We start from the raw sequence: 16,122 nt of genomic DNA, 5'->3' as shown, positions 1-16,122 counted from the left end.
TGGTTCCATACCCCCTCCATCTTTACTCTCATATTAATGAATTATTTGTTATTGCTCATGGTTGCTATCAATAGATCTGTATGTTGGATAGTGCAAGTGCGTTAATTTATTCACATAATAGATTCTATAGGGGTGCACAGTAAACTTCATATCAGAAAAAGCTCAAGCCCTAAGCAGAATGTAAAACTTCCACTCAGGTAGTGAGGGAATTCTAGTTCTGTGCTATATTCCAAATAAATTATCTTTCATGATTCAGATAGTGTGTAAAAAAAATCCATTGTTCTTCTATTACCAAATGTGCTTAGTTCTCTCGGTATCCTCTGTGGAAAAAGCAGGAAGGAATGTGTAGGAGTGTGCATGTCATAGGAGCAATATATGGCAGCAGTTTTATAACTGTTATACTTGTACAAGAACAGTAGGTGGCAGCAGTGTTTCCTCTCATGTACTGCTCCAGAAATGTATACACTACCTATCTAGATATCTCTTAAACAAAGAATAACATGAGAACAAAGCAACGTTTGATAATTGAAGTAGATTAAAAACTTTTAAAAAAATGTTTGCTCTGTCTGAATCCAAAAAGAAAGAAATTTGGTTTTATGTTCCTTTTTCTTTCATGATTTAGATAGAACATGCAATTTTAAACAACTTTCTAATTTACTTCTATTATCTAATTTGTTTTGTTCTCCTGATATTCTTTGATGAAAAGCATATCTAGATATGCTCAGTAGCTGCTCATAGATGCCTCGTGTGAATGGCTCACCCATGTGCATGCTATTTCTTCAACAAAGGATATCTAAAAAATGAAGCAAAATAGATATGGAATGTTGTTTAAAATTGAATTCTCTATCTGAATCATGAAAGAAAATGTTTGGGTTTAGTATCTCTTTAAGCATAAAAGACTTAGCACACACACACACTTTTATTTTAGGACCCAAAAAGCACTACAATTTACAGCGATATTTTGGATTGAGCATGAGTGCAACACATAACGCAACACTTGTAATATGAGCGCAATGAAAGTACTGCTAGCGCACTCTGCGCTATCCATTAAAGGTATAGGGCGCACAAATGTTCTGGTCACGTTAAAATGCTTTTGGTTATCATTTTTAACCATCCACTTTTATTACCAGAAGATAGTGCGTTATACTTTGCATGAGTGCAAGATTGCGCTCCACTTGTAATGGCCAGTTTTGCTTAAAGTGATGGTAAACTCTCCCCTTTTTAAAATCAGATCTGGAATTTAAGCGCTATTTTAGATGGGGTTTTATTCATCATGTGCAATGAAGATGCGCTATAACTTAGTTATTAATATCGATATGAAATTCAAATACCCCACGTTACACCACCCACTTCAAAAGTCAATTTTTCTGTCAGCTAAATGATTGAATTGCTCTCCAATCAATGCTCTAGCCACAACAAAAGTGCCATATGGGGAGAGCGCTGATTGGACAACAATTCAATCTGTTAGCTCACAGAAAATTTTACTTTTGATGTGGGCGGAGGAGCATGCAGTATTTGAATTTCATATCTATATTAAAAAGCATGTTATACTGCATCTTCATTATAGCTAATGAATTAAACTTCATCTAAAATAGCGCTTACATTCCAGATCTGATTTTAAAAAGGGTTTACTTTCATGTGGCCACTGCTATAAAATAAAATATGACAAACAATATCTAAAGTGAGTAAAACTCTAATTACATATATTTGTACTTCAGTAAACAGAATGTAATTTTGTGAGTGTAGAAAATACAATTGATATAACTGCAATTTCATTTCTTATTCTTTGGTTAGTAACATAAAATACATGGCCTTAGAGTCATTAAACACACTTCATTTTGCACTACATTATTCTTGCCTTCTAATACACAAATATAGAGAAAGCTCTAAGCAAGCTGAGCTGTTGACCATATAGAGAGATTTGAATCTTTATGAAATCAACAAGGGAGCACGTATCAATAGAAACAATATATTAGTTCCAGGGACAACATGGCTGTCCATAGTTGGGGTGGAGAAAAAACAAAAACATCTTCTTAAAGGGACATAAAACCCTATTTGTTTGCTTTCATGATTTAGAAAGAGAATGTAATTTAAAAAAAACAAAAAACTTTCAAATTTACTTCTATTATCTAATTTGCTTTATTATTTTAATATCCTTTGTTGGAAAGCATATTTAAATAGGCCCAGTAGCTGATGATTAGTGGCTACACACATAGATGCCTTGTGTGATTGGCTCACCCCTGTGCATTGCTATGTCTTCAACAAAGGATATCTGAAGAAATCAAATTAAATAATAGAAGTAAATTGGAATGTTGTTTAAAATTGTATTCTCTATCTGAACTATTAAAGAAAAATGTTGTGTTTCATGTTCCTTTAACAATAATTATATCAAATAAATGTAATACTTAGTTAGAGTTTTAAAAGTCTACAGCAGACATTGAGCAAGTTAATTGCCTTTTTCATTAAAGGGACATACACCTCCACATTTTTCTTTCATGATTCAGACAGGGCATACAATTTTAAACAACCATACCATCGACTTCTATTATCAATTTGCTTCATTCTCTTGGTATCCGTTGCTGAAGGATCAGCAATGCACCACTGGGAGCTAGCTAAACACATCAGGTGAGCCAATTACAAGAGGCATGTATGTGCATCCACTTATCAGCAGTTAGCTCCCAGTAGTGTTTTGCTGCTCAAGAGCCTAGCTAGGTAATTCTTTGCAACAAAGAATAGCAAGGGAACAAAGCAAATTAGTAAATTATAAAATTGTTTAAATTGTATTTAGTCATGAACGAGAATGTTTGAGTTTCATGACCCTTTAAGCAGAAGATATCTAGGGTTATATGACCTAGCGTTTTTGTGTGTTTTGATACATCGGCCCCTTTTCCTTGCTTTATTATTATTATTATTATTATCGGTTATTTGTAGAGCGCCAACAGATTCCGCAGCGCTAACTTAATAAGTAAAAACTGCCAGAGAATTACGTAACCACCATTATTATTATTATTATCAATCGCTGATAGAATGGTACTTGCCATTTTCACAGTGATCAGGTTATCTAGCAGGTCATAAGATGACTTATTAAAAAGAGGACATTCTCCTCTCTATAATGAGGTGTCATATGGGTGTGTGTTTTTTCCTTGTAAACATAAAAACATATTTAGTTTGATAATAATGAGATATCTGAAGGTGTTATTGTTTTAATTTACTATTAAAGATGAGCTGGTTCATATGACTAATGGCCGTATTACTGCTGTATGTTGTTAGACTATTTTTAAGGCTAATACAGCTTATTAGTTTTCTACATGAATATGACAACAATGACACAGTAAATGAGATGTGTAACAGTTAGTGCTAAAATGATTGGCGAGTATAACAATGATATGGAGACATCACAGGAAGCCATTTTGAGTTTCCCCCTACCTGAGGCTTCAGCGGGCTGTGTCACACTCCGTGATAGCTTTGCTTTTGTTGTTTTACTTCTCACAGTGACTGGTGACGGAGTTGGCGTATCGCCTCGGATTGTGGAGAGATCCTGCATGCTAAAGCTTCTTAGTCTTTCTGAGAGAGCTCCTTGTCCCTGAAAATAAAGGAATATATTCTTATTTTAATGAATTGTACATCGAGACCGTTAAAGCAGAGCCAAGTATACAATATATATTCTTCAAAACATACAGACAAACACGGCATGCTAAGGCTCTCTGTACTGTGCTTCAGGTATCTCAACAACTGGTCTTTGGAGCGGGATGTGAAAGATGGATGATGACAGAGAGAATGGGGAGACATAACGGAAAGAGATAGTTGACAAAAAGGAAGAGGAATGACCATAGCAAACCCTCATGCCATCCTTGACAGCTTCTTAAAGGGACACTCAATCAAAATTAAACTTTCATTATTCAGATAGAGCATGCTATTTTAAACAACTTTCCAATTTACTTCCATTAACTAAATGTGCACAGTCTTTTTATATTTAAACTTTTTGAGTCACCAGCTCCTACTGAGCATGTGCAAGAATAAGTGTGTATGCGTTTGTGAATGGCTGACGGCTGTCACATGGTAAGTGTATGCATTTGTGATTGGCTGATGGCTGTCACATGGTACAGGGGGAGTGGAAAAAGACATAACTTTACTCATTTGAAGTTCAGACTAAGTGCTATTGCATTGTCTTGTTATCTTACATTTGTTGATTATGCAAATCTACTGTGTTGACTGGTCCTTCTCCGCCACCTTTTAATGTTAAATGCCGACAGCTACAGCAAATCATATCCGCTCGACCCTACATAAATCTACCCCATCATGTGAAGTTCAAGCCATGTATGAAATTTCTTGAGCATCTCTTTCCCTACCTTTTCTATAGATTCGTTGGTGAGCTTTCCTGCATTTAAAGGGATATTCCAGCCTAAATTGGAAACCACATGGATGCATTTCGGTAATGAACAGAAACAAGTTTGTAATATACATGCATTAGCAAAAATGCTTCTAATAAAAGCTATAGCTGTTTCAAAAGTGTATTTAAGTAAGCACCGTGCACCAGCATTTTAAAACAGCACTTGCTCAGAGAGCCTAAGGTGCTTGTACCATCTAGAAATTACTCAATTTGTTAATTGCTGACATAATACAAGCCCCAGTGATGATCTGAGCAGCTACATTATTTTAAATGTGGGTGCAGTGACAATATCTAGTTATGCTTCACATGCACGTGCAGATAAAAATACTAAAACAGTGATAACATTTACCAGAAGCATTTTTGCCAGTACATGTATATTGCAATTATGTTTCTATTCAAAATGTAATAAATCTATATGAATTTAAATTTTGACTGGAATGTCCCTTTAACATCTAAACTTCCATTAAAGGGACAGTCTGGCTGACGACTTCCGGTAGGAGGGGCCAAGCAAGCAGACGCGTGTGAAGTACGCTGCCTGCTTCCAGAGGCCTAAGAAAGGAGCCGCGGCATCGAGTGCCTATAGGCGGGCCGAAACCACCCAGCCCAGGACCCGTAGTTGCCGTTAAGGAGGCTGACAGCCCTGCAGAGCCTGCTGACATCGGCCTATAAGGCCTATCTACAGTGACTGTCTTAAGAGCCCCCAGAGACACACGCTGCCCGCCAGGACCCAAGGAGCAGTTGGTGAGCGGACATAGCAGTGGGAAAGGTGTCACAGACATCAACTTCTTGCCCCAGGAGGAAAGGAGACAAGTGTTTCTTGTCTGTCAGCTCAGGACACAAGTTAAAGGGATCCTGAGCACAACATCACCTCGACCTGCCAGTAAGTCTACATACTTGGAGGAGTAGCAGGAGAGAAAGTCCAGCTGTGCGGTGGAACCACAGATTCTAGAAACATCTCTACAGAACAAGATAAGTTTGGATTTGTTTTTATTCAATAACTTTGCTGAAACAGTGACTGCATACAAATGGTAGAGGGGGGGGGGGGGTGTCAGGTGTAGAGCCATACTGTGAACACACTAGAGCTCCTGCGAGAGTAGGGCCTGACATAGGTCACTTATCCCCCCCCCTCACCCCTCTTAGTGCAGCGCAACCCCCTGAAGAGTAAAAGTCCTGACTGAAGGTTACCAGTTTATGATCAATTAACGTCTCCCCTGTAAGAAAGCAGGGTAAAGAGAGCACTTACAAAGGAAAGTAAAGCAAGCAACTGGTCTAAAAGGGAAAACAGAGAGGAAAAAGAAAAGGAGACTTTCTAAAGCATAAGACTAATAGCTGGGCTCGCTGTTGGAAATAAAGGAAAGAAAGAGAACAGAAGTGAGAGAGGGGGAGGAGAAAGAAGGAAAAAAAAAAGAGTGAGAAGAAGGAAAAAGAAAGCCCAGAGAGCTGCTTTCTTTCTTTTTCCATTGCTTACTTACTACAAAAAGAAGTGGGATTTATAAACATTTTCAAGCAACATCTGCTATAATTACACCAGTAGTGGAACAATTAGTTTTCTTGCATAAAGATACTGGTTAAAGGAACTCTCACTGAACATGGCCCTGGGGGTAACCCTGGGTTAAAAGAGTTATTCATGATCTTTGATGTTTTTTTTCTTTTTGACTGATAATTTTGGTATAGGGTTAAAAACCATGATAAAAATGTAAATGATTGTAATATTAAGTGACACCATACATGTCTTATATTTAGATATCTAGGATATTTTGGTATGCTGTACTTTGCAAAACAATATAGGGTTTAAAGCAAAGGTGACAATACACAATTGAGCTAGCTTTACTCCCCAAGATAAAAAAATCATTTCAGGATTCAAATTAGCTGGTGCTAGCTCTGCTTTATACTTTATAAGGAATAGAAATCTATTAGGGTCTTCCTTTTAAGTGACACCATACATGTCTTATATTTAGATATTTACGATATTTTGGTGTGCCGTACTTTGCAAGACAATATAGGGTTTAAAGCAAAGGTGACAATATACAATTGAGCTAGCTTTACTCCCCAAGATAGAAAAGAAAGAAAAAAAAAAAAAAAAAAAAAATCATTTCAGGATTCAAATTAGCAAGTGCTAGCTCTGCCTTATACTTTAGTATGAATAAAAACCTATTAGTGTCTTTTTTCTTTAGGGCTAAGGTTCTATATTTTCCTAAGTATTCATATTTTTCGACTGTACACAAGGCCCTGTAAATAAGGCTTGGTAGAAGAGGAGAGTTAAAGTAGGGTCATTAAAACTCTATAAGTTATAAATAGCCTGGGATAGTAGAAAAACCTCACTTCCAAGTCTCAACCTGACAAAACTAGTTTAACACTGAACTACTCTTTATGAACTTGCTCTTAGAGACCTTTTTATAAAAAATCAAATTCTTTTTGTGGTTGATAAGGTGGATAGAGAACCAAAAGCAACTTTAGAGGTTTTATATATAATGGTGTGGTAAAAGTTAACAAATGTAATTTGGACTAAGCCTGAATGTAAGAAATTATGTAAAATAGGTTTGGTACAGATAAGTACTAAAATTTTGGAAGGTATAATTCAAACTCATTCATATATAACCTCCCCATCTAAGTAGGCGTCAAGATTCTAAATTAGCCTGGTGAAGGCCTGCACACTTGTTAGCTACAAGTAAAATCTGAACATCATATATCCAGCTTAGATAGCTCAAGGTAAAAGAGAAAATAGCAAACACGAATAAGTATGTCTATGCTTACTTAAAGGGGCAGTCTATAATTTAATTTAACTTGGAAAAGTAATCTGCACCCCCTTACTAATGGAGGTGGGCCTAAAAATTCCTCAAGATCAATTACACAGTCTGGTATTATTTACTAATATATAGTTTCACTTTTTAAACACAAGAGGATATCACTTAACTGAGGGGTAAAGGAGGAGAACACATATATTTATGGAAAAATATTTAAATAAAAGCAAAATCACTTCACCAGGTATGTCTTCCCGAAGTAAAAATCAAGAGAAAAATGGGAATAGAATCTCACAAGAAGAACAGGGGGGGAATGGGGGAAATAAATCTTGCACAAAGCTCTAACAATGAAGAATTAATTAAGCAGCTTGACGCACTATTTACACCCAAGTTTGACTTAATTCAAAATAATATCACCTCACTAACACTTGAAGTAAAACAATTTGCAACAAGACTCACATATGCAGAACAAAGAATATCAGATATTGAGGATGGGGCCCTACAGAGGGAACAGACACTACGCACTATGTCCACCCAGATTGAAAATATGAAAAATAAACTTGAGGACCTAGAAAACAGGGCCAGAAGAAATAACTTGCGCCTTATTGGCCTGACAGAGGATATCCAGGAGAAAGATCTCAAGAAATTTGTGGAGGTAGATTTAATGGGTCTATTAAACATTGGAGTAGAAACTCAAAATATAACAATTGAGAGAATACACAGAATAGGCTCAGAAAGACAAGAGGAGGGAAGGAATAAAACAGGTAGACCGGTTATTATGAAACTGCTGAATTTTCAGGAACAAATCAAAATTATGAATGCTTATCGGAAGGCAAATGGAGAAATTAATTATAGGGGTAGGAAACTCTTATTATTTAATGACTTTTCTTACGAGACATCTAATAAACGGCGAACTCTTGCGCCAATATGTACCAAACTAATACAAGAAGGGTGGAGAGTCAGACTTTTATACCCAGCTAGACTTAGTATATATACTACTACAGGGATTAGGATATTTACAGAGGTAGAGGAAGTAAATGAGTTTCTCAAAGATCATAAAGACAGCTTAGAAAGACAACAAGGCCCTGTAACATGAACCCTGTCCCTGCTTTCTTTAAATCTTTTGGTACTGGTTTTACTTTGTATGTCTAATACATAAAAGAGTGTAATGTATACAAATCTTGTTTTTAGAAAAATGTTCAGAATAAAATTGTTATGGGGAAAAAATCCCCTTCAAGGGGAAACTGGAAGGAAAGAGGAAGACCTCCAGTGAAATAAAGGGAATTAATGAAGTTTTGGTAATTCACAGTGATATTTTTTTTCTTTATCTTCTTTTTTTTTCTTTTTTTTTTTTCTTCTCTTCTTCTCTCTCTTGTTTGCTATTATCGGTGTCCTATCTCATAAACACCTTATAGGTATGGACGAATCATTAGAAATAGCTAAACCCACAGATTAGTGAAAATGAGTCTTAAAGTAGTTTCGTGGAATATAGGGGGAATTACATCACCCATGAAACGTAAATCTATTCTGAGATACGCAAAAAAAACTAGGTGCTCAGATACTGCTCTTGCAGGAAACACACCTAAAAGGGGAAGAGGCTATCAAATTAAAAGGGGGATGGGTCAAAGAGGTTATATACACCACAGGGCACCAAAGGAAAAAAGGAGTGGCTATTCTGTTAAGTAAAACAATAGAATATAAAATTGACAAACTAGAGAGAGACGAGGAAGGAAGATATATCATATTAGAAGTTGAAATTGCGGATAGGAAGATTGTTATTTGCAATGTATATGGCCCAAATGAGGAAGATATAGACTTCTGGCAAAGTCTGCGAGATAAGCTGCTAATACACTCCACAAACACTATAATTATTGGAGGAGATTTTAATATCGCTCCCAATACTATAGTAGATAGAAGTAGAGGTAATGCTGAGCAAGCAACAAGGCAAAAATTACTAGATAAATCTACAATAGCGAGAAGAAAAAGCGAGTCCCTTCTTATAAAGAGGTTTCAGCAAGATCTAAAATTAATTGATATATATAGAATTAGACATCCTGATGAAAGAAAGTATACATGCCTCTCGAAATAAAAAAAAAACCTTATCTAGAATAGATTATTTCCTTACTTTAGAGAAGTTAACAGATTGTATCCAGGAAACACTTATTGATATAATAACTATATCAGACCATGCCCCTATCTCAATTACATTAGATCCCAAACAAAAGAGTCGGAAACCCAATCAGTTCTTCTTTCCAAAATATTTAGCAAAAAATAGTAAGTTCATAAATTTTCTAAAATCTAAATGGGCTGAATATAAACAGTTTAACAACAGTTCTTTTGACAAAACTCATATATACTGGAACGCTGCAAAAGCCGTACTAAGAGGCGAAATTCTGGCATACCAAATAAAACAAAATAAAAAAATACATGCATACAGAAAGCAGATAACTAATTGTTTGATTAATAAATATTCTAGATATATCCAGGCAAAAACTGCAGATAATTGGCAACAATATTTCTCCAACATTGGTGTGTCCGGTCCACGGCGTCATCCTTACTTGTGGGATATTCTCTTCCCCAACAGGAAATGGCAAAGAGTCCCAGCAAAGCTGGTCACATGATCCCTCCTAGGCTCCGCCCACCCCAGTCATTCTCTTTGCCGTTGCACAGGCAACATCTCCACGGAGATGGTTAAGAGTTTTTTGGTGTTTAAATGTAGTTTCAAGTGTTTGTTATTTTAAAATAGTGCTGGTATGTACTATTTACTCTGAAACAGAAAAGGATGAAGATTTCTGTTTGTAAGAGGAAGATGATTTTAGCAGACAGTAACTAAAATCGATTGCTGTTTCCACACAGGACTGTTGAGATGAAGTAACTTCAGTTGGGGGAAACAGTTAGCAGTCTTTTCTGCCTAAGGTATGACTAGCCATATTTCTAACAAGACCATGTAATGCTGGAAGGCTGTCATTTCCCCTCATGGGGACCGGTAAGCCATTTTCTTAGTTAAACATAAAAGAATAAAGGGCTTCAAAAAGGGCTTAAAAACTGGTAGACATTTTTCTGGGCTAAAACAATTGCTTTACTAGGCATATTATGCAGATTCTAACTAATTATTGGTATTATAATCTTGGGGAACGTTTAGAAAAACGGCAGGCACTGTGTTGGACACCTTTTTCAGATGGGGGCCTTTCTAGTTATAGACAGAGCCTCATTCTGGGACTGTATAGGGGTTAAATGTAAAAACGGCTCCAGTTCCGTTAATTTAAGGGTTAAAGCTCTGAAATTTGGTGTGCAATACTTTTAATGCTTTAAGAAACTGTGGTGAAATTTGAACAATTCCTTCATACTTTTTCACATATTCAGTAATAAAGTGTTTTCAGTTTGAAATTTAAAGTGACAGTAACGGTTTTATTTTAAAACGTTTTTTGTGCCTTGTTGACAAGTTTAAGCCTGTTTAACATGTCTGTACCATCAGATAAGCTATGTTCTATATGTATGAAAGCCAATGTGTCTCCCCATTTAAATTTATGTGATAATTGTGCCATAGTGTCCAAACAAAGTAAGGACAGTAATGCAACAGATAATGATATTGCCCAAGATGATTCCTCAAATGAGGGGAGTAAACATGATACTACATCATCCCCTACTGTGTCTACACCAGTTATGCCCACACAGGAGGCCCCTAGTACATCTAGTGCGCCAATACTTATTACCATGCAACAATTAACGGCTGTAATGGATAACTCCATAGCAAATCTTTTATCCAAAATGCCTACTTATCAGAGAAAGCGCGATTGCTCTGTTTTAAACACTGAAGAGCAAGAGGACGCTGATGATAACTGTTCTGACATACCCTCACACCAATCTCAAGGGGCCATGAGGGAGGTTTTGTCTGATGGAGAAATTTCAGATTCAGGAAAAATTTCTCATCAAGCTGAACCTGATGTTGTGACATTTAAATTTAAATTAGAACATCTCCGCGCACTGCTTAAGGAGGTGTTATCTACTCTGGATGATTGTGACAATTTGGTCATTCCAGAGAAATTATGTAAGATGGACAAGTTCCTAGAGGTTCCGGTGCCCCCCGACGCTTTTCCTATACCCAAGCGGGTGGCGGACATAGTAAATAAAGAGTGGGAAAGGCCCGGCATACCTTTTGTTCCCCCCCCTATATTTAAGAAATTATTTCCTATAGTCGACCCCAGAAAGGACTTATGGCAGACAGTCCCCAAGGTCGAGGGGGCGGTTTCTACTCTAAACAAACGCACTACTATTCCTATCGAAGATAGTTGTGCTTTCAAAGATCCTATGGATAAGAAATTAGAGGGTTTGCTTAAAAAGATTTTTGTACAGCAAGGTTACCTTCTACAACCAATTTCATGCATTGTTCCTGTCACTATGGCAGCGTGTTTCTGGTTCGAGGAACTAGAAAAATCGCTCAGTAAAGAATCTTCGTATGAGGAGGTTATGGACAGAGTTCAAGCACTTAAATTGGCTAACTCTTTTGTTTTAGATGCCGCTTTGCAATTAGCTAGATTAGCGGCGAAAAATTCAGGGTTTGCTGTCGTGGCGCGCAGAGTGCTTTGGCTAAAGTCTTGGTCAGCGGATGTGTCTTCCAAGACAAAATTTCTTAACATTCCTTTCAAAGGTAAAACATTATTTGGACCTGATTTGAAAGAGATTATTTCAGACATCACTGGGGGAAAGGGCCACGCCCTCCCACAGGATAGGTCTTTTAAGGCTAATAATAAGCCTAATTTTCGTCCCTTTCGCAGAAACGGACCAGTCTCTAATTCTGTATCCTCCAAGCAAGAGGGTAATACTTCACAACCCAAACCAGCCTGGAAACCAATGCAAGGCTGGAACAAGGGTAAGCAGGCCAAGAAGCCTACCACTGCTACCAAAACAGCATGAAGGGATAGCCCCCGATCCGGGACCGGATCTAGTGGGGGGCAGACTTTCTCTCTTTGCTCAGGCTTGGGCAAGAGATGTTCAGGATCCTTGGGCGCTAGAAATAGTTTCTCAAGGTTATCTCCTGGAATTCAAGGAACTACCCCCAAGGGGAAGGTTCCACAGGTCTCAATTATCTTCAAAACAAATAAAGAGACAGGCATTCTTACATTGTGTAGAAGACCTGTTAAAGATGGGAGTGATACATCCAGTTCCAATAAGAGAACAAGGAATGGGATTTTATTCCAATCTGTTCATAGTTCCCAAAAAAGAGGGAACATTCAGACCAATTTTGGATCTAAAGATCCTAAACAAATTTCTCAGGGTACCATCGTTCAAAATGGAAACTATTCGAACGATCCTACCTACTATCCAGGAAAATCAATTTATGACTACCGTGGATTTAAAGGATGCGTACCTACATATTCCTATCCACAAGGAACATCATCAGTTCCTAAGGTTCGCTTTTCTGGACAAGCATTAACAGTTTGTGGCACTTCCATTTGGATTAGCCACTGCTCCAAGGATTTTCACAAAGGTACTAGGGTCCCTTCTAGCGGTTCTAAGACCAAGGGGCATTGCAGTAGTACCTTACTTGGACGACATCCTGATTCAAGCGTCGTCCCTGTCAAAAGCAAAGGCTCATACGGACATCGTCCTAGCCTTTCTCAGATCTCACGGATGGAAGGTGAACAAAGAAAAAAGTTCTCTGTCCCCGTCAACAAGAGTTCCCTTCTTGGGAACAATAATAGATTCCTTAGAAATGAGGATTTTTCTGACAGAGGTCAGAAAATCAAAACTTCTAAGCTCTTGTCAAGTACTTCATTCTGTTCCTCGTCCTTCCATAGCGCAGTGCATGGAAATAATAGGATTGATGGTTGCAACAATGGACATAGTTCCTTTTGCACGAATTCATCTAAGACCATTACAACTGTGCATGCTCAGACAGTGGAATGGGGATTATACAGACTTGTCTCCAACGATTCAAGTAGATCAAAAGACCAGAGATTCACTCCGTTGGTGGCTGACCCTGGACAATCTGTCACAGGGAATGAGCTTCCGCAGACCAGAGTGGGTCATTGTCACGACCGACGCCAGCCTAGTGGGCTGGGGCGCGGTCTGGGAATCCCTGAAAGCTCAGGGTCTATGGTCTCGGGAAGAGTCTCTTCTCCCGATAAACATTCTGGAACTGAGAGCGATATTCAATGCTCTCAGAGCTTGGCCTCAACTAGCAAAGGCCAAATTCATAAGGTTTCAGTCAGACAACATGACGACCGTTGCATATATCAATCATCAGGGGGGAACAAGGACTTCCCTGGCGATGAAAGAAGTGACCAAGATAATTCAATGGGCGGAGGATCACTCCTGCCACTTGTCTGCGATCCACATCCCAGGAGTGGAAAATTGGGAAGCGGATTTTCTGAGTCGTCAGACATTCCATCCGGGGGAGTGGGAACTCCATCCGGAAATCTTTGCCCAAATAACTCAATTATGGGGCATTCCAGACATGGATCTGACGGCATCTCATCAGAACTTCAAGGTTCCTTGCTACGGGTCCAGATCCAGGGATCCCAAGGCGACCCTAGTAGATGCACTAGTAGCACCTTGGACCTTCAACCTAGCTTATGTATTCCCACCGTTTCCTCTCATCCCCAGGCTGGTAGCCAGGATCAATCAGGAGAGGGCCTCGGTGATCTTGATAGCTCCTGCGTGGCCACGCAGGACTTGGTATGCAGACCTGGTGAATATGTCATCGGCTCCACCATGGAAGCTACCTTTGAGACAGGACTTTCTTGTTCAGGGTCCATTCGAACATCCGAATCTGGTTTCCCTCCAACTGACGGCTTGGAGATTGAACGCTTGATTTTATCAAAGCGTGGGTTTTCAGATTCTGTAATAGATACTCTGATTCAGGCTAGAAAGCCTGTAACTAGAAAAATTTACCATAAAATATGGAAAAAATATATCTGTTGGTGTGAATCTAAAGGATTCCCATGGAACAAGATAAAAATTCCTAAGATTCTATCCTTTCTACAAGAAGGTTTGGAGAAAGGATTATCTGCAAGTTCTCTGAAGGGACAGATCTCTGCTTTATCTGTTTTACTTCACAAAAGACTGGCAGCTGTGCCAGATGTTCAAGCATTTGTTCAGGCTCTGGTTAGGATCAAGCCTGTTTACAGACCTTTGACTCCTCCCTGGAGTCTAAATCTAGTTCTTTCAGTTCTTCAAGGGGTTCCGTTTGAACCCTTACATTCCGTAGATATTAAGTTATTATCTTGGAAAGTTTTGTTTTTGGTTGCAATTTCTTCTGCTAGAAGAGTTTCAGAGTTATCTGCTCTGCAGTGTTCTCCACCCTATCTGGTGTTCCATGCAGATAAGGTGGTTTTGCGTACTAAGCCTGGTTTTCTTCCGAAAGTTGTTTCCAACAAAAATATTAACCAGGAGATAGTTGTACCTTCTTTGTGTCCGAATCCAGTTTCAAAGAAGGAACGTTTGTTACACAATTTGGACGTAGTCCGTGCTCTAAAATTCTATTTAGAGGCTACTAAAGATTTCAGACAAACATCTTCCTTGTTTGTTGTTTATTCTGGTAAAAGGAGAGGTCAAAAAGCGACTTCTACCTCTCTTTCCTTTTGGCTTAAAAGCATTATCCGATTGGCTTATGAGACTGCCGGACGGCAGCCTCCTGAAAGAATCACAGCTCACTCCACTAGGGCTGTGGCTTCTACATGGGCCTTCAAGAACGAGGCTTCTGTTGACCAGATATGTAAGGCAGCGACTTGGTCTTCACTGCACACTTTTGCCAAATTTTACAAATTTGATACTTTTGCTTCTTCGGAGGCTATTTTTGGGAGAAAGGTTTTGCAAGCCGTGGTGCCTTCCATTTAGGTGACCTGATTTGCTCCCTCCCTTCATCCGTGTCCTAAAGCTTTGGTATTGGTTCCCACAAGTAAGGATGACGCCGTGGACCGGACACACCAATGTTGGAGAAAACAGAATTTATGCTTACCTGATAAATTACTTTCTCCAACGGTGTGTCCGGTCCACGGCCCGCCCTGGTTTTTTAATCAGGTCTGATGAATTATTTTCTCTAACTACAGTCACCACGGTATCATATGGTTTCTCCTATATATATTTCCTCCTGTCCGTCGGTCGAATGACTGGGGTGGGCGGAGCCTAGGAGGGATCATGTGACCAGCTTTGCTGGGACTCTTTGCCATTTCCTGTTGGGGAAGAGAATATCCCACAAGTAAGGATGACGCCGTGGACCGGACACACCGTTGGAGAAAGTAATTTATCAGGTATGCATAAATTCTGTTATTCAGGCTAAAAAAGATAGAGACAACTACCTTATGCAAAATGAAATTAGAGAAAATATAAAATCTTGATCACAGTTTTATAGGTACGGTAACAAGGTGGGCAGCGCAGCTTTCTAGCACGAATTGACAAAAACTAAAAGTTTCATAAAATTTTTTAAAAATAAAGATCATATATGGACCCAGACAAAGGACATACAAAAGGCCTTCCTTGACTACTTTATGGAGCTCTATTCAGCACAGCATATTAATTTTACTATAAAGGAGACATTTTGGAAGTCTTTGACAGTTCCAAAGCTAGAAAGTAATTGTCTAACAAAAATTAATGAACCTATTACAGAAAATGAAATAAGACAAATAATCAAAACAATGGCAAATAACAAAACGGCAGGTCCGGACGGTCTTCCATCCGAATTTTACAAAATTCTTATAGAGGAAATAACCCCTACATTAAATGCTCTGCTGAATGGGCTCTGGAATGGACAATTGGAACCAACAGCTGACTTTAACGAATCTACAATAATAGTCATACCTAAACCGGGAAAAGATCCACAACTAATAGACTCTTATAGGCCCATCTCACTACTCAACATTGATTATAAAATAATGACTAGTATACTAGCTAAAAGGATACAGGTCTCACTGGACACAATAATACACTCGGATCAAACAGGTTTCATGAAAGGAAGGTCTTCAAATGTTAACTTAAGGAAAGTCTTTTTAA

General features: G+C 38.4%; 1 protein-coding gene across 4 annotated transcripts in view; it reads right to left on the bottom strand.

The window, feature by feature from the left end:
• REEP1 (receptor accessory protein 1) overlaps positions 1 to 16,122 on the bottom strand; it is a 324,551-nt gene that overhangs the window by 81,013 nt on the left and 227,416 nt on the right. For all 4 annotated transcript variants that reach the window (XM_053704258.1, XM_053704259.1, XM_053704261.1 and 1 more), the window contains exon 6: positions 3,427 to 3,583. In XM_053704258.1, the coding sequence (XP_053560233.1) occupies positions 3,427 to 3,583 (157 nt within the window). The remainder of the gene's footprint in view (positions 1 to 3,426; positions 3,584 to 16,122) is intronic.

This window comes from Bombina bombina, chromosome 2 (assembly GCF_027579735.1).
Source record: "Bombina bombina isolate aBomBom1 chromosome 2, aBomBom1.pri, whole genome shotgun sequence".
NCBI lineage: Eukaryota > Metazoa > Chordata > Amphibia > Anura > Bombinatoridae > Bombina > Bombina bombina.
This window is presented reverse-complemented; position numbering and strand designations above follow the sequence as displayed.